The following is a 27,070-nucleotide window of genomic DNA, read 5'->3' as shown; positions in this document are numbered from 1 at the left end:
TACCACGGACATGCTGTGTGCTGCCGTCTCTTAGCCTGACAGTGTCCTGCTCTCGCTCCGGGGGAGGTGAACGCACTAAATAACCGGTACCAGTGACAGCCTAGTGCGGTTTCTGAAAGCATGCGCACTCCCCCTGGCTGCTGCCTGTCCCCAGCCCTCTCTGCTTCCTCGTGTCCCCTGCACTTGCTCGAGGTGGCCCTGTCCTTGAGCCGTGGCAGAGCGTTTGCATGCAGCAGCTGCTCGGTCCGCTCCCACGCCCCTTCCTCTGCCATCGCCCCCTGCCCTCAAGTGAAAATGCCACTGAACATCTGGAGCCCCTCGCATCTGTGCACCAGGTGTGTGTGAGCCCATGCACGCACTGTGCACACCTGCCCACGTGTGGTTTGCACGTAGCTTGCTTTCCTAACTCCCCTGTACGGTGCAGGTCCGAGGAGGCACCTGTGTTGCTGGACATGAAGCTAGAAGGTCTCATTTCCAGGTGCCACTTGGCCCCATAGTAGCCATGTGACCTTGAGCAAGTGACTTAGCCCTCTGAGCCCTCGGGATTATAATAGTGCCTAGTGAGTTAGGTTTTTAGAATTACCTAGGGTCATGTGTATATGTGAACATGCCTTATAAATTGGTGAATGCTATACAACTGGAAGTTTCAGAAACAGTGGGCATTGGTGGTCTTATTCTACCACTCTCCAGAGTGGTTTTCTCTTCCTCGTCACCCCCGATGAAGCTGCCTGCTGGTGGATCTACTTATCAGTGAAAGGAATGATTGAGAATCCCCAAGGGAGTTGCTGGGACTTCTTGCTTCACCCCTCCTCTTCCCTTCCTCCCTCCCCACGTACTGATCATCAGGCAGTGGATTAGGTACCAAATATCTGGACGTGAATAAGGCTAGCTCCTTCAGGATGCTCATGGTCCAGCTGAGGGAGAGAGCCAGTGATCAAACCCATTGAGCATCACGGGACAGGTGCTTAGCTAGAGAGAGGGAACCTCTCTCTGCTATAAGGGGACAAAGACAGGCTGCTGGTCCTGCCTGGGGTGACACCACTACTGGGTCTTACAAAGTCAAATAAAATTAGCTGGGTAAAGAAGAGAAGGAAGTGTATCCCAGGTAGAGAAATGACATGCTTAGGCACTGAATCAAGTATTTTTTTAAAAGAAAGAAAATGCAATATAATAATGCCTGGGCAAAATAAGAATTTGTTTTTTCTCTCCAATGTGAACGAAGCCTGGATGTGGCTCCACAGTTATCAAGGGTCTGGGTTGCTTTATCTTTGTGTTCTATTCTCTTCAATGTAAGACTCCTTCTTATAGACTAAGAAGGCTGCTCAAGCTCCAGCCATTATGTACTCATCCCAGAAGAACACATCTCTTCCCTTTAATAACACTTCTCAGAAGTTATGTGTGGCACTCTGCTTAGATCCCGTTGGTCAGGCCTTAGTCACATGGCCACTTTTAGCTGCAAAGGAACCTCAGGAATGTCTTTATTCCTGGTAACCATGTGCCAGCTAAAAACAGGATTCTGGTATTAAGGAAGAAGAGTGAAATATTTATTAGGGGACACTTAGCAATCTCTGCCACAAACCTGAAAGGGGCTGCAGTGCAGGTCCCAGGGATTAAGAGCAGTTAATGGGGTGGGGGTGGGTCAGGGGAGACAAGGTTAGAAAGGGGGGCAGGTTCCAGAATTCACATTTGATCCACAAAACACATGAAAAACCCTTAGAGGATTTTAGGTAGAGGAGTGATGCGGTCAGATTTCCAAAGTGAGTCAGAAAGGGTTTGGAGAGGTGGCGGGGAGGGTGTGCCAGTGAGGGACCCATGTGGGTGAGTTCAAAAGAATGCTCCCCTCTTTCTGCACTGCCCCTCCTCCTCTCTGCCTCCTCCTCTCTGGGCTCTGTTCCTCTCCCCCTGCCTCAGGTTGGCTGTGGCCCTTTGGGGGTCTTTCAGCTCTACTGGGACAGCAGGGTTAATGCGGCCCCAACCATCGAAAAAGTGTCTGAGCCACAGCCTTGGCTACTGAAGTGACCTCAGACACAGGGCCCTCGGGGCAGCCAGGAGAGTCAGGCTAGCATCCCTGGTTCAGCGCTCCCACCTCCCTCCTAGGATGATTGTGTGGGAACAGCCCAGTGGTACAGGTTCCAGGCGGGGAAACCCTGGGACTCTGGTTCTGGAAGTGCCAGTTTGTGCTTCTGCCTCCTCAATGATGGAAAACAGATTTCATTCAGGTGCTGATGTTGACTGATGGGGACTGGCTTCCCGGAGCACTGGCTTAAGAATGGTCTTGAGGCCAAGTCTTAGCTCAGCAGAAAGGGAGCTGTGGTTGATTAGTGATGCCTGCGTGGTTGCTGGATCCGGAACTCACAACTGCTCACCACGTATTTTGCCTTCCATGTTTCCAGTCTAATGATGGATGGTTCTCAGGTGCTGGTTGATTTTTGGTCCCTCTAAAAGATGGTCATTCTGTTCGACACCGAGGGAGGGGGTGTGGTCTGAGGAGAGGTGCCATAGCTCAAGGATATCCTGTTCTCTTTGGCGGAGAAGCTGCTGTAGCCCATCTTCAGTTGTGGCTCTGCAGTGTAAGCTTCGGTCACATCGTCTAGTCTTTGAGCAAAGACCAAGTCTTAGTGGTCTGTCTTATCCTGAGGGCCGTGGCTTGAATGTGGAAAGCAGAGTGAAGAGAGCCCGAGTTTTTGGAAGGGGAAGGAGTTTGCCTTATGCCAGATGACTGGGGAAAGCAGCCACGGGCAAGGGGCTGCTTCCTGAGCCAGCTCACACCAAGCTGTCCATTCCGTCCGGTTTACGACATGTGTGAAGCGTTCAGACGTGCTGATAGCTGCCACGCCAAAGGCCTGGGGCCCTGCCTGGATGGATAACCTGGGCCACTGCGGGGAACGACTCCAGAGGCCTTCCGTCCACCCCTCCCCAGCCCACCCACGTGGCGGAGACCCTCGTGCTCAGCCCCCACTCGGGAAACCTGTGCTCGTACTCCCACCAGAAAAAGTTATGCTTTTTCTGGTCAGGTTCTTGCAGAGAGAGGAACAGGCCTCCCTCCCAGCCTCTGTGACTCCGTCAGGGGAGGTGATTCCAAGGCCACTGTGGTGGAATCATAAAACCAGTGGCTTGGGATGACCTTTCACTCGGGTGTCTGTTTAAACCTCAGGACTTTCCTCTACTTAAGTTTGTAAGGGGCTCTTTCCTCACCCCCTACCCCAGAAATGCCCTTAGGAGGAACCCTGGTATACCCTGACGTGGTAGGTCCTCAGCCCTGCCGGTGCCGCCTGGCTCGGTGCTTCTGGCTGGGTTCCAGAACGGAGCCCATCTTGACATGCCAGGATGGGATGGTCGGCTTCCCAGGTCCGTTGACATGCCCACAGTCCCAGGCGCCCACAGCTAGATGTTTCAGCACTCTAAACAGAAACGCTCCCTTGTAAAGGGAAGCCCCTCCTGACACGGCAGCCCGCACACATCTGCTTCATCACCAGCCTCTAATCTGCACCTCCCTCCAGCCCTGAGCTTCATCTCTAGGGATTACCCCCTTCACAGATTGGATCCACAGGCAGATTTGAAATCACAAGCCAGCTCTTCCTGTGGCCAGCCCACTCCCACGCCACCTGGCCCCGTGGGTACTGGGGGCTTATCCCTCATTTGAATATTAAAGTCAGGCTTAGTCAGGACAGTGTAGCTGCTGCTTTAAAAGAAAATGAGGAAGTAAAATTCAGCAGCACACCCCCGATTCTGGCATGAGCTGTGGATGGGCCGCCCTCCCACGCTCCTCCCGTCGCGTAGAAAATCAGGAGCTGACGCTATTCCCAGATGATGAAAGCAGAGCATGGTGCCTAATAGGCACTTAATAAATGTTTGCGGAAATGAATTGGAGCAGTCTGAATTGACGAGATTGCGGGTTTCACTTTCAATCAGGTTTCCATGCCTCTTGAAACTCCTCTGCATGAAAAAGGGAAACGTGACTCGGAGTGCCAAAGCCAGAGCCCCCGGTTCTCAGGAGGGAAGTTGGGAGACTGAGTTCTTGCCCCCAGCTTCCTGGGACAGTAAGGCCATCTCTGGGCCTCAGTTACCCCATCTGTCCAATGGGGCTATTGATCTCCTTGTCTTGTCCCCTTCCTCACAGGTTGTTGAGAGGGTCACTGACCAGGCATTAAAAAAACCAAAACAACAACAACAACAAATAATAGAGTGTGAGATTATAGGCAGATAGCAGTGCCAGGCCTGAGGGATGGGCAGCTCATGCCTCCAGGACAGCCAAGGACAAACCAGAAGGCCAAGGTGGGCCCGCATTCCCTCCTTCTCCCCAGGCTGAAAAGACAGAGCAGAGTCCTACCCCGAGATATCTTCCCTGAGTCCAGGTCAGCTTGGATCCCCTGCCTCAGAGAGACCCCAACCAATGGGGCCACCGCCTGTGCTCCCTGTGCCTTCAGTTGCGGGTGGACCATGAGAGCGCCTTTTCTGTAGTGTGCTGGACGCTGTCCTCAGGACCTGCCCGGGGCTACATCCTTTCTGCGCATTGGGAAGGGATCCCGAGCAAGCGAGTGAGGCGGTCAGAGCCTGGAGGGGCGTCGCACAGGCAGCCAGATGTACCCCTATGTGGTCTGACTCGGGGGGGAGGGGTGGCAGGGTTGGGGAGTCATTGACTGCCTGGAAAGCTTTCAGGAAGGGACACCATCTGAACTGGGTTTTGAGGTGCAAATAGAAATTTGCCATGCAGCCAGTGAGGGAAGGGTACCCATGTCCAGGGATTAGCAAGTGTAAGGGCCCAAAAGCATTACATGGCTTCCCTCCCTAGCATTCCTACCTCTGTTGATGATTCTGTGGCCCCCATCTGGGCAGGTGCTGTCCTGTTACCTGGGCCAGGACAGCTGGACAACAGACTTTAGCACTGAGAAGCTGATGCCACTTCTTCCCAGACCTAGGGAATCACGGGCAGACACTTTGTGGACCAGGGGTGCTGTCCCCACCGTTGCCTTAGGCTGTTCCCTGTCGGGGTCTCTGTGGATTGCACTGAGCTGGCCCAGTGGGCCCTGGGTGCTGGCTGCCCAGGGCTGGCTTCCTTTGCAGCCAAGAGCCTCGCCCAGATGCAGTCACCCAGAGAAGGACAGGAGAGCGAGAGTGCAGCTGCTGACCCCCCTTGGAAGCCCTGCTGCCCTGCTCTGAGCCCGAGCAGGCCTCAGGGCGAGCCTGGTTTTGCAGGGGAGGGTGTGGGGCCTGTCCTGCATCTCTCTTAGTGGAGCTGGTTTAGGGCCTCTCCACACTCTCTTCGTCTGACCTCTGGCACCACCCTTGAACGAGCTAGGATTCAGGTAAGGCCTGGAGCAGGTAGAGCCCCCTCCTTGCCCGCCCTGTTGTACCTATCCGTTCCTCCTCCACCCATTCCGCACTTGCTTATCAGCACCTGCTGCATCACAGCCCTGCCCCAGAAGCTGGGGACACAGTGACGAACCAGAGAGACATAGCCCTGCTTTATAGGGCACGTGCTGGGAACAGAGGAGAGAGCAGGATTCCACTGGATGGAAGGACCCCCAGAGGCCCCTCTGGCTGAGCCCTTCCTAGAGGAGCTGGAAGGAGCTGAACAAAGCCAAGGGCAAAAGGGCAGGAGCGACCGCCAGCCCAGCTGACAAACGCGAGCCCCGGGGTCTTCAGCCACCGCAGGCAGGCCCTCCCTGAGCCCCTGCGAGCCCCTCGCCTCCTGCCGTCACATTACCCACCTTGTACTTCAGATAAGACGTATCCTTATCACTCACAGGCAAATTATAAATGTTATCTATTAAAACCCTTTGTATGTGAAATGTCATGTAAATTAATAGGGTTTTAGAATAGGAAGGCTACGCTACTGTTATTACCTTGGGCAATAATAATAAAAATAGAAATAAAAGTTATTATTCCACTTACTGAGAGCTCACCCAGTGCCAGATAACGGTGCACCGGTGCCACCATCTCACTGAATTTCACAGCAGCCCGAAAAGGAGGTCATTAATCGCGCTTACAGAGGAGCAAAATGAGGCCAAGGGGGGGTTACATAACTCGTCTTGGGTGGCGCAGCTAGTGAGCGTGGGAGATGGGATTTTTGCCACCTTGCTTTTAACCATGTTTTGCATGGTTTCCTTTAACCTCTCTGGACCTGAGTCCTTCACCAAGTAACGTCTTCCTGGGGGTATTGCACTGAGGGCTCACTGAGATGGTCGGGGGAAGCCTCTTGGCCGTGGAAAGCACCCCAGTGGCAGCTGCTCTTCTTAGCATCAGTGTAACAATCATTTTCTCATCATCTCGTCTGCTTGAAAGGTGAGGAGACAAAGGAACAGAGAAGGTTCTACACTTCACCTTGTCACCTAGGGCTGACATGCAGTGGCGGGATCTGCTGGCTGTTCAAATTTTTAATGATTTCTGTACTGGTTGGTAAATAGCAGCTGCCTTGAGCCCCCAGAATGCCTCCCCCTCACCTCCCGGGGGTCTCCCCCAAGACGCCCTGACCATCCCATGGTCCACCAATCAGTGCCCAATTCAACACCTAAAAACAGCCTGTCTCGAGTCCAAAAGTGATGGACTCTGCATTTACAGGAGAGAGAGCTTGAGATCACAGATGTTAGTTTACTCACGGAGCTAGTGATGGGGCCAAGTTGGGAGCCTGGGATCTTTCAGCAAAAAGTCTTGGGGTGCTCAAGACTTGAACGTTTGCTGTCCTGGTGCACAGAAGTGGGTGCTATAGGGCTGGTGTTTGGAATTGTGCAGAGCCCTTGCAAAGGCCTGTAAAGAACGAAGCTGGGGAAAGTAGGCAAAGTGAGGAGGCCCAGGAGAGTTTAGGCCATTTAGATTTAAATGGCTCAGTGAGAGACCCTATGGGGAGGATGCAAAATGTTGACTCTTTAACTGGCAGTTGGACGTCTGAAACTTTGAGAACAGGACATGTAAAAAGCCATCTGCACAGCGAGCTCTAGAAGGACCAATGATCAGACCAGTGGCTTGTCCTGACACCCATTGGTGGTAGGTGGGAGAGCGTTTGCAAAGCAGAAATTGCAGTTTATGAAGAGTGAGGGGAGGGGTGGTGCAGGAGAGAAGGAGAAACTCTCAGAATAGTTTGCTCATGTCTCCTTAGAAACTACAGTCTGAAACGCCTTCACTTTGAAGGTCTTGGTCTTGGTCTCTGACAGGCTGATGTTTGTTCTGTGGGCAAGTGGGTGTCCCTGGGCTAGCCAGGACCACAAACTGCTGTCACAGAGCAGCGAAGGCTGGCTTTGGAGTGAACTCCCTGTGGCCACTCTCACCCTTGAAGTCTTGCTAGAGAGAGAGCAATGCGGAACAGAGTGTCCTCCTAGGGCCAGGAGCCAGGGCGGAGCACTTGTAATGTATCAGCCATTCCTGATACTGGCCCTCTGGCCAGCACTGCAGAGAAACCTTGCCTTGTCCCCGAGGTCCCAGGTAGTCGGGCCAAAGCTGGAACTCTCTAGGGCCCAGAAAGGGAAGGATTTGCCCCCAGCTCGGTGGGTCCTGGCTGAAAAGAATTTTGAGGGACCTGTGTCTTGGTCACGTGTACCAAGGGCCTAGCTTGGTGATTTTTTTAACTGAATTGAAGTGGTAAGACCTTTAGGGGCTAGGTCAAGATCATAGCCATGGGAATGCCTCCATTCCCTTTCCTTTTGTTTGCTGGATCTTGGAGAAAAGCATGAGTTGGAATGGCCACCCCCTCCCCTCCACCGTCCTGCAAGGCTGAGTCTTCTGATCGCTGCTTCCCTCTCCAAGCAGGATTTGGTGTAGCCACACCCACGTCTTGAGCTCAGCTTTGAGAAGACCCTATAGTACACACAGTCAGGGGCCTGGCTACAAGCTAGGTGGGTCCAGGGTAGAGCCCCCCCTTCTCGCTGGCAGAGTGGCCAGAGCTCCCCTTTAGCCCAAAACCCTGCTTCTTGGTAGCCAATTTTCTCTCCTTTCCGGGGAGTTGGTTTGTGTGCAGCCTGGTCCCACAACTGGAGACCCCTTTCCCATCAGGACTAGTGACTGGAAGCTCTGTGAGGGCAGAGAATGTGTGTGTTTAGTTCACTGCTATGACCCCAGTGCTTAGAATAGTGCCTGGCACGTAGTAGGTGCTCAATAAATATTTATTGAGCAGATAAGGGGCTGAGAACGGGTCGGGAGTTACGGAGGCCTCTGATGTCGGTCCCTGCAAAAGTCCTAGGTGAGCAAGGGCACTGGGGGCCCCAGCTCTCTGTTGGGAGGTAATACGGCCCCCCTGGAGAAGGATGCCGGGCCAGAGTCCCGAGGGAGAGCTTTCTGCTTCCTGCCTCCCCAGGACCCCAGCAAGCAGTGCCTAAAGCCGTGTTCTCAGCTCCGGCCATGCTTTGGGGAGCACTGGAAGTTTCCTTGGTCCAGGCTGCACCCAGACATATCATCAGAATCTCGGGGGGCAGGGCCCAGGCATCAGAGGAAGAGGGAGGCAGGAGGAATTGCCTGGAGCAGCTGCAGGTGGGTGACAGTGCCCACCCTCAGAGGGACCCTGGGCAGCTCTACACGCCTCCTGGAGATGCAGGGCGTGCTGGGGAAGGGGGTGGAGAGTGCTTAAAGCAAGCACAATGTAGGAAAAATTGTCTTTCCTAATGGACCTTTCGGGATGGTAGTGCACATTATAAGAGAGAGTTTAATAAAGATGCCCCTCAGAAATCACAGCCTGTCAGAGCCATAAGGAACCTCGGAATTCACTCACCAAAGGTCACAGAATTAAGTAGTGACCAAGCCAGAACTGTATCCCAGGCGGCATCTTCTCAAACCAGGAATGGGAGAGGACGCAAAGTAAGAGGTCCGTGACCTAATACCCCGTGGTGGACAGGACAGTGGGGCCCTTCAGTGGTTACTAAAAACCAAGGACACCCCAAGACTTCCTCTAAATCAAAGATTCTCTGCCCTTGATCCCACAGAGAATCCTGTGCATCTCTGCATGCATCAGAATTATCTGGAAGGCCTTTAAAAGATAGAGACAAAGGCCCTACCTGATCCTTTGTGTGCTAAAGCTCCCTCAGCCAGGCTAGAGACCCGCTGCTCTGAACGGAGACCCTGAAGTGGATCTCACAGGAGATGGTCGCAAGGATTAGATTCCCCACCGTGTTCTCAGGAGGGCCTTTCCTTCCACAAGGTTAGCGGGTGACAGACTACGCAGATGTGCGCCACAATTTAACCTTTTGCAATTTTTGAAAGCCTTTAAACCAGAGGTTCTCCCCCTCGGCTGCACCCTGGGGTCACCTGGGAAGCACTTAAAGGTCGCCCTGTCCAGGCTGCACCCTAAACCAGATAAATCAGAATCTCCAAGGGTGGGACCCAGGCCTCAGCATTTGTGAAAACTCCCCAAGTGGTCCAGCGAGCGGCCAGCGGTAAGGATAGTCGGCTAGACAGAGCAGGGCGCTTTCTTGTTGTTGCCTGGTACCCTTCACTGGGTTAATTATGCTCCCGGCCCACTCCTGTGGGCATTTGAGTTTGCTGCCCCCGGGCTGCAGGGTCACGGGAGTGGAGAGGCAGCTAAACATGCAGGCAGTGCTGCCTTTCAGCTCAGTTTACCCAGAGCAGTGCCTCCCAACCCTGGCTCTCCTCCACCACTTTAGGGCATCTGACCATCATCATACCAGCTGATGCTCCGCAAGAATCTAATGTGGGACAGACTCTGGGCTAGGTCCCAAGTGGGACATGGGACTCGGTCCCCGCCCTACAAGAATTTGCCACCCAGCAGGAGAAATCAGATGTGCACGTAAAAATAACTGCTTAGGTAAGGCCAAAACTGGTAAGTGCCACAGAAGCAATAAAAAGTAGGTGTGGTGTCGTAGAAGCCTCCAAAAAACCAAAAGTGCCATTGACTTCTAATTGGCACTGAATTCTCACAGATCCAGAAAGTCCAGAAAAGCATCTCATTCACTGTCAGTGGGATGGCAACAGCTTTCACTTTACATGAGTTACTTACCCCAGAGATGTGACAGTGCCACCCTCAGAGGCGCCGCTTTCCAGTGACAGAGGGACTTGGGTTTGTCATCCTCTTACACCAGGAAGACAGGCTCTTGCAGGCTCAGAGCTGAAGAGATTTTAGAGGTCATCTGGCTTGACCTCCTTGCAGGAGACAGGAGTTGGTTACTCGGGGCGCAGAGAAGTGAAACACGGTGCTTAAGTTATAAAGCAAGCCAGGGGCAGCTAAGGCTGGCGGCCAGCCTTTGATGCCAAACCCAGTGATCCTTCTTTTATTGCACTGGTGGGGCGAGGAACTCCAGACTGGTGAGATTGGGTCTTTAGGTCTGAATGACAGCTCCTAGGAGACGTGGTACCTGCCCGTGCCTGGAATTCCACCATTAGTGCTTCAGTCTTTCATACCCGGGCAGCCTCTTTTTGAATGCAAGATTCTCTAACAGGAGGGCCATACTACCTTCCTAACACCTGAGTCGCCAGGTAGGTAACCTATAGCTCTCAAGTTCTGAGGTTTTATTAGCAAAACATTTTTCTCCTTGCTGCCTGATTTACTGCTAAGAAATGGGAGGTATTAGGCCACTGGGGTCACGCCAGCCAGCTTGGCCCGGTTGTTAGAGCTGAAAGGAACGCAAATTCTAATTTTGAGGTATGGAAATTTAGCTGCACTAAAATGACATCATGAAGTTGGGACATCCTGAAAGATTCCAGACCACTGTTATCAGTAGGAATTCAGGCCTCCTGTGTGCTAATGACCATCTGACCATGTGGCCAACCACGGAGAAGGTGGAATAGCCCTGCATGAGGGAGAGCCCTGTCTTGAGGGCAGGGCTGATGGCTGGACAGAGACCTGATGGGCCTCATCAGAATGAGAGCTAACACTTGTTGAAGCTTACTTCCTGGCAGGCATTCGTCTAAGCACTTTGCATCTATTAATCTCTGACTAATATCGTCATCTCTTTTATAAAGGGGGCACCAAGGCACAGAAAGGTTAAGGCAGCTTGCCCAAAGTCACTCAGCTAGTAAGTGGCTGAGCCAGAATTTGAACCGAGACAGGCTTCGTGTCTGTGCACTTGGCTATTGGGCTAACCTGCCTCACGAGGAGAAACCTGGTTGTCCCCTTCACGCATTGGCCAGACAGGCTGTGTTGAGGAGGGAGCCCTTCTCCGCATTCCCAGCAGCAGACGGGGGACGGTCATCTGGGCAGTGGGGTGCTAGGGTGGCCACGGGCACTCATGGACCAGGGGCTCTGCCACGGTTGCCTGGGCCTCAGCCCCAGCAAGAAGCCCTGAGCCCTGCCAGATCTGCCTAATTCCCTGCAGTCTTCCCCTGAATACCCACTGCCAGGGCAGCCCAGACCCCCATCCCTTCAAAAATAAAATAAGAGGTTTCCCAAGGGGGAGTCTGCCGCAGGTGACCCCTGGCTCCTGAGGGCCTGGTGAGAGATGCTGAGAACAGGACCAGGAGCCGAATCTGCGAGGCTCTCCCTGTTCTTCCAGCTCCTCCAGGTCCAGCCCTGGAAGCTCCTGGTCCTCAGGTACCTCCTGCCGTCCTGGAGACAGGCTGCACTCCATGGGAACAGCTTTAGGCCCATGACGGCCCCTGGCTACATACACACACACACACACACACACACACCCCTTTCCTGGATCTGTGCTCACGCATCCCCCACAAGCCCCGCCACCAAGGAGAGCCCATTGGCCTTAGAAATAGCATCAGGGGCTTAGCTGCCAGGTCATCTGGAGAACGTATTTGGGGTGACCAGTGAGGCTGGGCGGCCTACCAGGACAGGAGGGGGATGGCAGGGAGCTGGGGAAGTGGACCAAGAAGACAGCCCCAGGGCAGGATGCTGGGGCAGCGCTCTCTCCTCCCCCCCTTAGGAGATTCCCAAGGAGGCCAGGCTGCGTGGGGGGAGGGGGGGACGGCGGACTTTGTCGCCACAGAGGGGGTGCTGTGAGGGCTGTCTCTGCTGTTCTGGGCACACTGGGGGGCTCCCCTCCCCTGCTCCCCCCCCACACCTGTCACTCCGCTTAGCCCCGTTTTGATGGTTGAGTTTAAATTCAGCCCCTAGCAGTGTCTGCTGCACAGTCTCCAGCAGGAGCCTTTATCTGAGATTAGGGATAATGGATTTTCTTTCTTGGATAAGGTTTTTTTTTTTCCTCCCTCTTTCCTCTCTCTTTCTCTCAGACTTTTTGTCCAAAATGCACTCAACTCCAGAAAAGAGAGCTTTTGTTAAAAGTCTTCTTATTGACTCAACTCCCCTCCCCCAGCTCTGTCCCCCCTCCCTTCTCCCCACCACCAGTTTTTTCATGCTTCCAAGGAAACCTGTTTCAAGTAAGAAGTGAGAGAGTACAAAAGAATAAGGACCTTCCTCCTGTCCCCGCCCTCTTCCTTCTCCCTCAGGGTCCCCTGAGCCCTGCTCCGGGCCTGCAGCAGAGCCTGGTGTAGAGTTGGGATGGGGAGAAATAACTTGACATCTTCCTTATTTTCCTTCAGCACTTTGCGCAAGCACCCACATCTTCAGAAATCTAGATCCTGCCTGGAAGAAATGGGGAGAGGACTTGGTGGGGGAGTCCCTTCCTTGGTCTTGGCAGGGGTCATTGCTGTGTACATTTATTTCACCTGGATCTTTCTTTTTCCCCCTTCAACAGCCCTATTACCATATTTAAATGCAAGTATGTCTCTTTTCATTGGCATTTGAAGTAGCTTAGCCTGACGTTTCTAGAATAGCTCCTTCCCTTTTGAACTTCTTTCCTCCCCAGTAGTTCTGTGTAGCTAGGGCAATAGTCTTAGAGTTTAGTGGGCTTCTAGTTTGCTGTGTTTGGGGGACGGCTCTCTCTCTCCTTTCTCTCCTCCCTTGCTCCCCGCCCTCCACGGTGCATGTTCCCTTACCCCCCTCGTCCTGTAGCAGTTCCTTATCTGGAAGGCTCAGTGGCCAACGCTGAGCTCCTCCGTTGGGCTGTTTGCTGCTGGCTTCTGGCACATCATTTAAAACCACAGTCACCGGACATGGGTCTTGGGATCAGGCCTCCAAGCGTCTGCTTGGAGGCAGATTGTTCCATGCGTGGGGAAGTGTGTCTGTGTGTGTCCCAGGGCGTGGCTGTGTGTGCACATGCTGTGGCCGAAAGAAGCCCGGGGGAGGGGACTTGCCCACCTCTTCCTTCACCTGGACACTCTGCAGCCACACTGGGTCACCTTGTCCTTCTGACGTTTAGTCCCACTGCTGGGACAGCCTTGCTGCCTGGTGCGTTGTCAGATCAAAACCCCCAGGAGACCCTTCAATGCCAACTTGATTGGGACGGTGGAGCTCAGACAGAAGAGCCAGATCTAAATCCCCATAATGTGCCTCCAGAGCCACAGGCCCACCCCACGTAGGTCTCTGCAGCCCCACACTTCCTCCCCCAGCTGGACCCCCAGAATGCTTCACCCCTAGGCCTGGGGCTGTGATGCTGCTGACACTGAAGTCTGGAGTCAAGATGGCCAAGCAAGCCTGAGGCCTCAGGAGAACAGCTAGGCTTAAGCCGTCTCCTGGCCAAGGTGCCTGTAGTGTCAAGAGGCCATCCCCAGGGCCTCCTGCCTATGGCTCAGGGCTGACTGCTCCACAGGGACCCCTGCCTGTGACCGGGCCATGCTCGGCCCCCCAGCTCTGGACAAGCCCTGGGGAATCACCGAGGTGCCCGTGCAGGGGCCGCAGGGAGCTCGCCCTGCTCTCAAGAGAAGTTACTCCTAATCCTCTTCAATTATTTTGGTGTGCCGTCTAGAACCAGCTTCCCGGGTGACAAATGTGTGGGAATCAAACACACCTAAAGATGCTGTGCCTTCCAGAAGCCTGAGAGCCACTGATCCATGTCCCTCCTAAAGGCCGACCCACGGACATCCCTTCCCACCCCTGTCTTCTGTGTCGGGGCGGGGGACATGGCCTGTGAGACGCGTCTGTCCGAGGCCCTTGCCAGGACCCTCCTTCACCCCCACTCCTCTCTCTCTGCCAGGCTTCCCGGCAGCGGCTTATGGACCAGTGGCGGCGGCAGCGGTGGCGGCAGCACGAGGGTCAGGTAGGAAGGTGTGCGGGCCAGGCGGCTCCCAGGCATGCCCAGTGTGCAGGGGAAGGTAAAGGCCCTGTTGGATCTGTGTGGCTGCGTCTGCCCCCCACTCTCACCACAGCCCGGAGGGTGGGGGCGGGGCAGCCCCAGCGGGGGGTCAGTCGCGGGACCGCAAACCAAAGGTAGATGACGATTCTCTCACTCAAAAGAGAAAAATGGATTTCTTTTGGACTTTGGACGGCCCCTTCACCTGACAGCCGGCTTCAGGGCACCCGTGGGCATTTCCCTCCTTGGCTTTTGCTGGTTCACAAGGCCCCCTGCCTCAAGTCTCTGACCCAGCCAGAGAAGTTCTAGGTTGCGAAGGGAGACTCAGAGCCCATCCACGTGGTCCTGGCCTTGGAGCAACCCACCCCTTCGGCCCCTGCCGCACTTGGCAAGTGGGCTTGCTGATCCGGCTAAACCCCGAGTCCCTGAGGGTCAAACGTGAGGCCAACCCTGAACCCAGGGAGTGAAGCTCCTCTTCCTGAAGCCCCCAGGCCATCCCAGACTCTCTTCTTAGCCGAAACCAGAGAGCTCCAAGACTCTAGCCGCCAAGGGAATTGGGATGTTCCCTCCCATGAGGTTGCCCAGGTCATTTGGTCTCCAAATCCAACCTTTGAGGGGGTCTGGGACTCTTGGGGTGAGCTGGGAACCTTTCCCCAGCGGCACTGTGGGGTCAGGCTGGAGCTGGGCCGTTGTCCCTCTCCCCCAGATGCCCTCTGCCTTCCTGAGCAAGCAGGGCTTCTGCTGTGTGCTCCCCCATCCCCCAGGCCACCAAGAGGCCCCCCACCTCCTAAACTTGGGAGCCATGGTTTGCAGCTCTCCCCCAACACCCCGCAGCCAGGGCGCTGGAGCACCCAGGGAAGTTTAGTTTGATATAACAGGGTTCTGAGGAGGGAGGGGGGAGGGAGGTGCTGCTGAGGGTACCAGGAAATGGGGCATTAAAAGCCCAGAGGGCAAACGCCAAAAAGACCCAAACCCTCTGTGGTAAGAGACTGGCACAGTGAGGCCCTTTGGAAATGTCAGTAAAAATCCGTTCCATGCAAACTGGCACTGCCTCAAGCTACAAAGGACCCACTCCCCTGAGCCACCCGCTGGGGGCTTGTTTGGAGAGGCCAGGGAATTCTCAGGGGGCTGCTGAGGGCGTTAGCCAGAGAGCTGGGCGGGGGCACCGGGCGCCTTTCCTCGGCTTCCGCCTGCCCAGCCGGCCTCCAAAGCTCCCACCGGCCCTCTGGCCAGTGTCTCTTGGTCCCCCTGCCCTGGGGGCGGGTTGCACAGCTGCCTAGTGTCTCCCTGTTCCATTTGGTTTTTTAACTTGAGAGCTTTTTGGTATCATTATAAACGAGCCTCTGTCCTACCTGTGCCTGGGGGAAGGGACGACAAAAAGAAAAATCTTGAGATTTTTGAGTGTTGTTGGTTGTTGTTTTCTCCGTTCAGTTTCTTTCTTATTGTAACTTGGATTATGAAACTAAACTTTAACCCAAAATTAACCCTGCCTCTCTCCCCACCCCCATTCTCCTTGACTTCATGGCAAGTTTAAAGGGCAGCATGGGGTTCTTTGAGAGTCTGAGAGTGGTCTCCCCATGGTCTCTGCCCCCTTCTGCCACCCCTGCCCTCTCACAGACCCCCAGAGCCAGGCGGGAGTCCCACCCATCCCCTCTAACTCCTAACCCCAAAGGTCAGAGCCATCTCCAACCACCCTTTTTTTTTCAGGATCAGTGGTGTTTTATTTGTAGCCATTTCCATCAGGAGCAGAGTCTCCCACAGGCCATTCTAGGTCAGCCATGCTCATCACTGCACTGTTAGTGAATTCTCTTCAGGAGTGTGCTCCCAGACCCCCTGCCCACACCAGCCTGGGTTAGTGCAAGGAGTAAATCCTCAGCTCGGAGGTGCCCGCCCCAGGATGCAGACTCAGCCAGGAAGCTATAGGGCACCCGCCCAGTGCAGCCTGGGTGTGCCCGAGGGTGATGACCGGGCTGTGTCTGCCAAAGTCAGAACACTGCCCGCCAAAGTCAGAACACTGCCCAGGCTGGAAGACACCTGCCCACGTGTAGACAGGGTAGCTCGGCCCCCACCCCCTACCCCCTTTGAACCTGGAGCAGGATTACAAGGCTGGGGAAGGAAGATCTCCACCTGTCTTTCTCTTAGTGCATTTTGACCTGTAAGGACTCTCCCCTTCCTCCCTCCCTCCCCCTAGAAAATGATCTGGACTCCAAGTCTGGCAGGATGGCCAGTTATTTACCTGTCATAGTGGCCCCTGGGTGGCATTCTGGCATGTATGGGAGGGGCTGCACAGACTTATTTGGGTGTGTGCATCAGCCCAGGCCAGCAGGGGGGCTCACTGAGGCCTGATTGCCTGATTCTACCTTCACCGGCTCCTGCAATCCTGCCCCACCCATCCCAGCTCCTCCCCCGGGGATAGGGATGCTCCTTCAGCCCCCCAGCCCCCCCAAGCAGCCTCGGCTGTTGGGGGGCATTACAAGTTCAACGGCATTCTCTCATAGGGAGAAGCTGGTCTAGGGAGTCTGTGGAGTGCCTCCCTTGAGCTTGGTCCCATGCTGAACCTGGCCGGGGACTCAGAACAGTGGGAAACAGGGCCTCTGCTCCCCAGGGGCTCTCAGGCTTGGCTTAGGAATCAGGTGGACTATGGAAGGCCCTCTTTGCACTTTCATTTTTGTCAAGCTCCACAGTTTTGTGTGGGTTTTCCCTTCCTTTTATGACGTGCCGGGGGAACTTCCTGAGCGGAAGCGCCAGCCGGGGGCCGTGGGATGGGAAGCAGCTTTGGTTTTGATGAGCTTGGCAACGGCATTCGTCAGGGCTACGGTGTCAGGGTAGGAGGGCCCTGGGCCTGGAGCTCTGCACCCACCTCAGCCGACTCCTCTGGGCCAGCCTGCCCCAGACCTGAGGTGGGCGGGCTCGGGTGACCCCCACGGGGAGGTCCCGGCGACTCCTAGATGACTTCACTATCAGTGTCACTTTTCTTTTACCTTCACACGGAAGTTTGAAATGTCATCTTTTCTTGTGCTCAGTCGAGACTTTGTTTGTTTATTTTGATCGTATCCATTCAGTTCCAGTGGCCCCATCATGCCCCTCCCCCAAAACCTAAATCAAGTTTGGTAAACGACTCCCCCGACAAGTGAGGGAAATGGTTCGAATCGCCAGGCTATTTGATTTCTGGGTGGCATCGCGGGTGGGTCCGTGTATCAGTCTTAGGCCCCGGCCCCAGCCCATCCCCGGCCCCAGCCAGGACCCCTTACTGTGCTTTACACTTGCCAGCTTTGTTCCCATCTAGTGACATGAGCTCCTGACGGTGGTGGTGAGTGTGAGAGTCATGTTCTGTTGTCTTTTCTCTTGCTTGGTTGGGGCTGCGGTGAGAGTGTCTCTGAGGCATACTTTCCCGCCTCTCTTACACTAGGATCTGCACACCTCCTCTCAAACACTCTTCTGAGCACGCTCAGCGGGAAGGTTTGTCCACACCTATTAATCCTCTCTCAGTGTCCAGCTTCCTGTTAGTACCAGCTGGTTTGCATGTTTTTGCTTGTTCAGATGAAACAGTTCAAGAAACAAACTCATATCCAACTCTCGAGAAATGTCTTTTTTTGTACACTTTCGTTTTCGATTTTTTTTTTTTTATTAGTTACAACTCCGAAACACCTGTTGTCCAGTAAAACATTTCACACCCCCTGCCTGTTCTTAGATTGTATGTCTCTGTGGGACTGAACTAAATGCATGCACTGTAGTAGATGTACTGGTAGCCGTAGCTGTAGTTGTAGAACATGCATTGTTGAGTTGATATTACAGGGCCTCGGACAGCTGGGCACAGCACGGCTGTCTGCAGGATAGCGTGGGGGCCAGGAAGAGAAGGGGCTCCATATTTTCAATGTTGCCAAAGGGCTTGGATCCATGTTCCCGCCATCAGCCACCACCACCTCCCCTCACACTCCCTGCTCCCTGAGTCCAGGACTGGGTCACCACCCTCAGCTCTAGCCTTCCCAACTGAGATCTCTCTTGATCGTGTCCAACTATAGTGAAAGAGAATGGAATCAGGGTTGGAAGGAGTCTTACAGTTCTTCCTTGTTCTTGTCTTCCTCCTATGATTCTTGAACAGATCAGGTCTTTTTTTACTTCTTAAGGCCTAGCAGCAAGGCTCCTCCAAGCCCTCTACTTCTTGAGTCCTTTGCCAGCTCACATCCAGCCCTTCAGGAATTCAGGTCCTTGTGGCAGCCCTGTCTACATGGTTGGAGGGGAAATGAAATATGATGGGGAAAGGGATTAAGATCTCAAGATCCTTAGTCTGCACACAGGGGATGCATTTGGTCTTAGTCAAGGTCGGCATTTATTCTTACGGTTGGTGAAGGTAAAAGGAGAAAGGGTGGAGGGCAAGTGGGGTGAGAGAGGTGACATTCCTGCTGTGGAGATTACTGGCACAGCTTCATGAGGAGGGGAGGTAAGGGGAGGGGAGGGGAGTGGTGGAGAGGAAGGGGGCCTGTAATATCCGAAGAGGAGGCCACAGTTTGCCTGCATCTCCCCAGGAAGACTTCCCAGTCCTGCAGCCTCTGCCCTGGGTTCAGGGCGTGTGCAGTCAGCCATCTCTGGACACATTGTCTCCCCTCCATTTGTGGTGACAAATCATAAGAGTGCAGAGGTGTCTTAGAGCTTTTGGAGGCATCCCTAACCTTCTTAAGTTGACGGAAGATGAAGCAGTAGTTGCCACCTGGGACCTGCTCCTAAAGCCAGGCTGGTGTGTGGCTGTGACCCAACGCTGCAGGACGCAGATGGGATCTGAACGTTCAGGGTGCAAGTTATCTATTATCAGAGGAGACAGAAGCCCAGGAAGTCCCCATAAGAGTGTGCAAAATGGTAGCCCGTGGCATGTGGCCCAGTCGGGGTGGACCAGGATTGAATGTGAGCCGGCAGGTCAGCCAGATTGAGGGCCCCGAGGCCCAGGAAGGGAGATCCGGGAGGAGCCGGCCTTCTGGCCGAGTCTTCATGGGGGTAGGAGTGGGCAATGGCAGAGGGAGAAGCTGGAACTGTCAGGCATCGGGGCTGCTGAAGCAGTGGATTGACCCAGAATGGGGAGCAGGAGAAGAGGGTGGGGACAGAAGGCAGAGAGAGCAGAAAGTCCCCACCCCCCCACCCCCGCCTGAATCCCAGGTCTGGCTTTGCTGCCCTGTGGCTGGACATCCCTGAGTTTCTGTTCCAGTGCGTAAAATGAGCAAGAGTAAAATTCAAGTCTGGGGATAGAATAAATCGTTTAACTTGAGCCATAAAATAAACACTTTGGGGAGGAGAGTAGATCTCAGACCTGCCCCGCTTTTATCTCAGGACATTTTCCATGTCCCCAGCGAAATCCTTTGCCTCCTGTGTGTTAGGGGCTGAGGGAGTCCACACACTCCTCCAGCTGCTGGAGGAATGCGGACATTGTTTGCACCGGTTGCGGCACAAGCCTTAGGGTTCCCAGGTGTTGCTTTCAACAAGCCTGTACTGAAGGTCTGCTTTGTGCCAGGCACCAAGGCATATAAAGGCAGGTAACACTTCTTGCCTTCAGTGGTCTGAGAATCTAGATTCCTTCCACTGAAAGCCCCTATTTCCCACGATGCGTTGTTTCTGGCACTGTCAGCTTCATTTAAAAAAGGAAAACGGATCACTGTGCTGCCTTTATTGCCGAAGATGGCTTTCCTGGGCCTCCGTCAGCAGAATCCGATGTCCAGGAAAGGGGGGTGGGGTGCAGGGCTGCAGTGCAGGCATCTCTTCTTTCCCGCCCAGGCTCCCTTGTGCTAGCAGCAAGCATCCTCTGGGAGCTGTGACCCCAAGATGGCCCATCTGTGGGTAAGGTCATGGGGACACCCTCTCACTGGAATAGAGCCAGCACAGTAGCCGAGAGGGAGAGAAAATCTGTGACCTGTTAGGACTGCTAACCAGCCAGATACTTGAAAGACTGTCCCGGAACATATATCTCCCAGTCACTGCCTTGTGCTCTGGGCATGGGCACCTTGTTTCTCAGTTTGTCATTAAAATCTTCATTTCTGGGAGAGCCAGGACTTTGCCCATAAAGAGTCCAGCATTGGATTTCAGTAACCCCAGTGAATTTATAATAATGTGCAGAGCTGCCCACCTCTGACCTCAGCTTCATTCATTTTCCAAGGGCTTTTGGACCAACTCTGTTGAGGATAAAATACATCAGCTCTAATCAATAATTTTGTAATAGAAATACCATGCACTTGATAAATCAACTCTAGCGCAATTAGTGACTAGCCTCAAAGCCCAGACCTAAGTATAAGTTAATCCTAAAGTGAATGGAGTGGGAGAATGTTAATGGTCTTTTAAATCAGTGGAATTATTTTCAGTGGGTGACACATCCGTGCCCGCCCCCTGAGCTGGTTGGCCTTCTCACATGCTGGCTTGGGAGCACAGGCCCTGCTGTCTGGAGGAGGGGTGGGAAGAATGGTGCCCTTGAGAGCTCTATAACAGCACATAGAGCCCAATACAGAGGGGCAAAGGGATCCCCTCCTTGTGCTCTGGGCTGGGTGGGGGCACTGCAGGATCTGGGGAGCCCCAAAAGTTGGTGAACCCACGTGTTGGTGAGAATCACCAAAGGAGCACATACCTGGGTACATCATGGTTCCTTGGGTTCCTACAGAGCTAAGGCTGTCATGTCTATTACCGCAGCTACCCCGTGAGATGGGCAAAAAGGCAGAAGGTTTGGGCTCAATTTTACATGTTTGTTTTTTATGAGAAAGCTGGGCTGCAGAGTGGTTACATGACTTATCCAAAGTCACACAGCTGGTTACCTGGTTAGCGAGGCTTTGGTCAAGGGTAAAGAAAGCTGAACTTGAACCCAGATCTTTGGCCTCCTTTAAGTAGCCCTGGGAGGAACCATGTTTGTTCATGAAGGACTCACCTGCCGCCCAGACACCCTGCACATACAGGAACGTCCTGGGAAAGCCCAACAGCCTCGGCTGCCAGCTCTGTGTTGGCTGAGGACTCAGGCTCCAAGACCTCACAGTCCAACCTTTCAGATGTAGATTTCAGAACCAGACCCAGGGCACATCTGCCGTGGAGTTTAAATCGGCAGATATTTATTAAGTGTTCAACAACAGTAATTATTATTATATGTGACAGGCACCATCCTAGGCCTTGATTCAAGGTACTTTGGGCTGTATCAGAAGACCCAGCTCAGTGTGATTAAATATTATAGGGGATTTATTGGCTGACATCCTGGAAGCTCTATTGGAAGAGTGAGCTTCATGTGTTCAGGGCTCATTTTCTGCAGTTTTCTTAGCTTTGCCCTCCTTCTCATTTCGATATTGTCTTTTTGTTGGTTTCCTACGATGGCAAAATGGCTGCAGCAGTTTCCTGCTTCACATTACCCTGTCTAGGAGAAGAGGGGCGTCAGGTGGTCCAGAATTCTAGCAAAAGTCCAGAACTTTGTGCTATTTGGTTAAGGCCTAGGTTACAAGAAGCAATCACTGAGGGTGGGATCTGACCCCTCTAAACCCAGCTAAAGGAGCTAAAGGAGCTGCAACACAGTGGAAGAAGGATGGATTTCCAAAGGCAAATCGGGGTACTGATAAAAGGCGGAAAAAGAGACTGATGCTGGCAACGCTGGAAGCTCATAGATGACTCCAGAGGACAGTCCCTGCCCTAGAGGCTCTCCCAGCCTAGCATGGAGACTAATGTGTACTTACAATATGATGCCTAAGCCCAGTAAAGGAGGAGCACAGAGCTGTGGGGGGAAGTCGAGGAAGGTTTCACAGGGGAGCGAGTATCTATACTTTTAAAGGACAGATAGGAGCTCCCCAGGGAGCCTGGGGAAACAGCTTATGCAAAGCCACCAGAAAAGCAGAGTGATCTTGAAGTCCTGCAAATGGTTCACTCTGGCTAGAAAATAAAATGCATTGGGGTTGAGGGCAACAGCTAGCTAGAGAGCTGGGCAGAGTCAGAGCAGGGGGTCCTTAGTGCCACGCTAAAGAGCCTGGATTCACCTAGGTGACTGGGAGCCTCAGAGAGGCCTGAAACCAAGAAGTGACATCAGATTTGTTTGTTAGACAAGCCAGACAGCAGGGTGGATTAGAGAGACAAGAGGGGAGGCGTAAGGGCAAGTGACAAACCATGAAATTGTAAACACTCCATAAATGTTCGTATATAGCTGCCCAGTAAGAGGTACTGTGGGCCTTTTACTCTTCCCCATTAGCTGATTAACTCTGGGCTCAACGTCATGCTGGTTGGGGGACAGTGGGAGGCTGTCTAATGGGCGGTGGGGATATAGGCTTGAAGAGGTAGAGACAGGCTAGAGTCTGGGAGAGGGAGACCTTGAAAGCCCGATTGATATAGTCATATTGGTGGGAGAGAGAGGCTCATATTCTTTATGGCAGTGGAACTCAGTAAAGACAGAACCAAGTAAGGAAGATCAACCTGGCAGTGGCCCAACAAAGCACAATCTGACCCCTTAATCCCTGGGGCTGTGCTGGGTTTGTGGTCTGGAGCAAGGGGAAGAGAGCAAGGCAGACCCTGGAGGGCATTCCATCATGGGGAGTCCACCTTAGTTTCCAGCAATTCTCCTTTGCTTCTGCCAACAAGTTGTTGTTCATTCCCTGCTCGGGGCTATTGGTTCCCATTCCTGTGCCCTCCTGGCAGCCACTGCCCTCGTCCTTTCTGCCAGTCCATTTCCCTCTGTCCTCATCTTTGCTCCCTCTGTTCAAATCTGGCTCAGAACACCAGGAAGCCACACCCGATTAACCCTCCCTGGGATGCCCCCTCCTTCGCTCTAGCTTCTCAATGTGATCTTGTGTTCTCAGTCTTCTTCCTGATTGGTGAGTTCTCCTCAATGAAAGGCAGGATTTTGAGTCTTTGGAAGATATTTTGCATGTTATCTCCGAGTGGTGCCTGCCTTCTCCAACAATATAAACCATCAATCTTCCAGGAGGCAGTCAGCCTCGTTCTTAGTATAGATGAGTAATTACTGTGCAATTAGAGAAGGCGGAAAACAAAGGGGCCCTTTGTTCCTGGATGCTCATTAATAAATACAAAGGTCTCCCCTTTCCATCCTGGGATCCTGCACAACAGGAGGTGGGCAAATAATGCTTTTGAACAGCTGTGATTTGCTGTTGCAATTAGATCTGTCAGGATGAGAGAGCCACAACGAAATCCACCTTATGGCATGGACCAGAGGGTTCCAGCTGGCATCTCAAAATTCAAACCCACCTGGGAGGTCCCTTGAGGGAAGGATATCTTGCAAGTGGTGGATAGAATGCTAAAGACACTTCCTAGCCAATTTTAATAAAATAATGGTAATAGTAATATGTTAATGATAACTCACATATATTATGAGTGAGTCATGTACTGTGCTAAGCCCACCCCCCTTATCCCATTTTATTCTCTTAGCCCTATGAAATGGGTGCTGTCATTCCCATTCCCATTTTTAAGATTTAAAAACTGTGGCTTAGCATGTGTGAGGTGGCAAGAGGCAGAATCTGAGCCTAGGTCTGTCTCATCGGACAGCGTCTGTCAGCAGACGCTCCATCGTACCAATCCTGCCATACCTGCAAAGCTCTGCATCTTTGAAACATACCCTCAACAAAAACCAACCGCTGCCATCAACTCAGTTCTCCATATCCCTGGTAGAGGAGAGAACCCAGTCATTTTCGGGAGGCATTATATGTGTTTTTTGCACCTGCTTCTGCTGTTGCAGACTTAACATCACGGTTCTGTCTGGCTTTAGCTGACATTTCCGATCTGGCTTCTGGTCTCTGAATCTCTTCAGACCAAAGGCACACAAAGGAGGCCCAGAGGAGGCATGGTCGGGTAAGTGTGAGCCAGGCTAAAGATCATTATTAGAAAGGAGCCTTTAGCTAAAACAAAACTGAAGGAAGTTAGCCACTGCCTGAAGGAAACTAGGCGATGAAGCAGGGGAGGACGCTTTGGGCAAGACACTTCTCGGTAGGGATGAGTCAACATCCCTTCACGTGAGCTGTGAGGACTTAATCTGGAAGGTCGCTGGGAAGCCCAGCCCAGCCCTGAGGCTGGGAGGGGATTGGCCGCCCAGTTGCCGGGGCTTTGCGTTAAGCCAATGGCTGGGAGGGGCGGAGCCAGAGGCGGGAGCAGTGGGCTCCTCCGCCAATCGTCCTGCAGGGAGGCTGGGCTCCCAGTACCATGGCAACAGTACCATGAGCAGGGGCTCATTTGTTTTGTTGATGAGCAATTACTACGCAATTAGAGAAAGCTAAAAATAAAGGGGCCCTTTGTTCCTAGTTACTTATTAATATTAATAAAACGGTCTGTCCAGTTAACGCAAACCTGTGCGCCTGTGGTAGAGCCCACTGTGGGAGGCTTTCCCCATCTTGGCCGGGAGAGGAGATGCTCAGCCTCACCAACACACGGGACCCAGGATGCCCTGGAATCAGGGGGTCGGTCAGGCACTGACCCATGCAGAAGAGTCTGGTCGTGTCAACCCAGCCTCCAGAGAAAAGACCACAAACACAGCAGCAAAACCAGAAAACATGGACCTGAGTTGGAAGAAACCTCTCGCCCAGTTTTGCTATGTACCCTTGGCCACGTTGTTCGACTTTTCTGGGTCTAGGTTGTTCAGCTCCAGGTGCATAAAATAGCCTCTAAGCCTTCCACTGAGGTAGCCCCTGAGATTTCAATGTCTCCCCTCCCACCTGGCTTGAAGAGAAACAAATCAGACTTGGAAATGACTTGCTAGAAGTTTACTTGGTTGTTCAGGGGTTGACCCCACAGCTTCTGGCATCTGGCCTTGGAGATGGAAACAGCTCAGAGGCATCCCTTATATCCCTTCCCCGTCCTAGGGGACGGGTTGCCTTGTGGATTAATCAGATAAGGATGATAAGAGGCTTTTAAGAAGAAGCAGGAGAAGGAGGAGGTGGAGGAGGAAGAAGAAGATGATGATGATAAGAGCGTAGAAGGAAGAGCAGGGAATCAGAAGACTTGGTTCCAGTCTGGCTTCTGCCAACAACAAGCTGGTTGATTTGGGGGCAAAGGATTTCAGACTGTTGGGTTCTTGGGCACCATTCAGCTCTATAGCTCTGTATTGCTGCTGTTTCCAAAGCTCTGGATCCCTTATCATTGGGAGCAAAAGGTTGACAGTGATAGTGCCTTAAGATCTGAGAGGAGTGACTGAAGAGAAAGCCAGGGGCTTCCAAGTGATGAAGCAACTGGTAGGGATGCATTTGAAAAAATCAGTCACACATTTTTTTAATGTGTGAAGGCAATGAGAGGGATAGAAATATTTCCAGACTTGTGTATCATTAAAAAAAAAAAACCTATAGTCAGATTTCCATCCTTGTGTGTGGTTGATTAACCCTTTAGGGTTTGGCACTCTGGATGGTATTCATTAATAAAGGTGGACCTGTTAATAGCTGTCGTCGATGAGCTGTGGAACTGGGGCGAACGCAGTGGTTCTTGAACTTGGCTACATGTTAGAATCACCTAGGGAGTTCTTAAAATTCCTAGTGTCCAGGCCACACTGTAGATCCATCAAATCAGAATCTACAGGGGGATGGTGGGAGGTGGGGGGCACGGTGGGCAGGCCTCAGCGTTACTTAAAAGCTCCCCAGGCAAGTCCAACCTGTAACCATGGACTCAAATACCATCAGGTTCTTGCTAGATATGGAGCCTCACACCATCTCTGTGACTTTGTCGTCAGCATCCCTACCTCAGAAACAGATAAACAGAGCCAAGCCAGATAGTTCACCCCAGCCTCCTCTAATGAGCAGGAGAGCTGGTCTGGGATCCTTAGCCTGCAGCCTTGGAGCCCAGGCCTCTCCTGCCCACCATTGGTCCTCCCGGCAGGGCCAGGAAATCCACCCCTCCAGGATGGGCTGAAGGGGTCTTTGTCCTCATAGATGGATTCTCCTACCTCCCCCCCACAGGACAGCCCTGTCCTAGCTGAGATTGAGAGCATGTACACATAGAACCAGCAGCCCGGAGCAACCATAAACAGGGAAGCAGCCACCCTCCTTGACTGTCTGATGAATGAGGGCCTTTTGGTAAGGTCGGAGTTTGTTTGTTATTAAAGACCTAATTAGAAATATGAGAGGGAGCTGAATGGCGCCGTGCTTGGCCAATTAGTGACATGTATGCGCCCACTTTGAACTTCAAGGACACAGAGCTATTAGCGCTTACATCAAAAATGGATTAAACTCCTGTGCCTTTATAATCATTAAAGACAGGCTGCTCAAGTGGAAAGCCTTTTGTACAGGTCCTCAAGGGGCTGCCGCTTGGGCATCCTCCCCACCCCACCCCCTGGCTGCTAGAGCCCGAAATAGTGAGTTTCCATGAAATGTGATCAGGCAGTAAATACTGAGGGTGCTAGGGCATGCCAGCTCCCCACAGGACAGCCCTCAGCAGACTGGAGTAGTCTTTGGGGACTGAGACCAGCCCTCTGGTTGCACTTCCTAGGGTGGGAGGGCTTCCTTTCTCTCTGGCAGTGCCCTTTCCACCTCACCCTGACCCCAGCAATACCGCATGCCTGCTTTGTGCCCAGTCTTGTTCTGGGATGTGGCACAGAGGAGGGTGGTCTAGTCCTCAGGTGAGAGGCTGACCCCTGTCTCCTGTGGCAGGCATGGCCCGACCTCAGGGAGCCCCCGGTCTGATGGGGGAGACACCCCTGCCACCAGGGAGCTCCCAATTTGGAAAGGGCAGCAGGACCCATGCCCTCGGGCGCTGGCATTCCAACATTGGAGCTTTGATTCCTTGTCGTTGATTTTGTGACCTCTGTGAGGCCAAGAAAGATCCAAATAAACAGAAGAAACCTTGTCAAACTATGATGCAAGGAAGGACAACCGGGCAGTGTGATTCAGTTTAAAAAGCAGCCAGGAGTGGCCCTGAAGACCAGGTGAGAGCTGGTTTCAGTCGGTCTGAGACACTGTGAGACCCTGGACACATCCCCTCACAGCCCCAGCCCTCGGTTTCCCTGTCTGCAGCTCCAGGGCAATAAAACCCATCTTACAAGTTGTTAGGAGCGTGAACAAGATGGTGTTAAACGCCTGCCAATGCGCCTGGCACGCAGTAGGTGCTCAGTGAATCTTAGTTCCCTT

The 27,070-nt window shown here is 53.0% G+C and overlaps 1 protein-coding gene across 3 annotated transcripts in view; it reads left to right on the top strand.

The window, feature by feature from the left end:
• Positions 1-27,070, top strand: part of MSI2 (musashi RNA binding protein 2) — a 386,854-nt gene that overhangs the window by 346,598 nt on the left and 13,186 nt on the right. For all 3 annotated transcript variants that reach the window (XM_061176841.1, XM_061176843.1, XM_061176842.1), the window contains exon 11: positions 13,923-13,985. In XM_061176841.1, the coding sequence (XP_061032824.1) occupies positions 13,923-13,985 (63 nt within the window). The remainder of the gene's footprint in view (positions 1-13,922; positions 13,986-27,070) is intronic.

Source organism: Eubalaena glacialis, chromosome 19, assembly GCF_028564815.1.
Source record: "Eubalaena glacialis isolate mEubGla1 chromosome 19, mEubGla1.1.hap2.+ XY, whole genome shotgun sequence".
Taxonomy (NCBI): domain Eukaryota; kingdom Metazoa; phylum Chordata; class Mammalia; order Artiodactyla; family Balaenidae; genus Eubalaena; species Eubalaena glacialis.
This window is presented reverse-complemented; position numbering and strand designations above follow the sequence as displayed.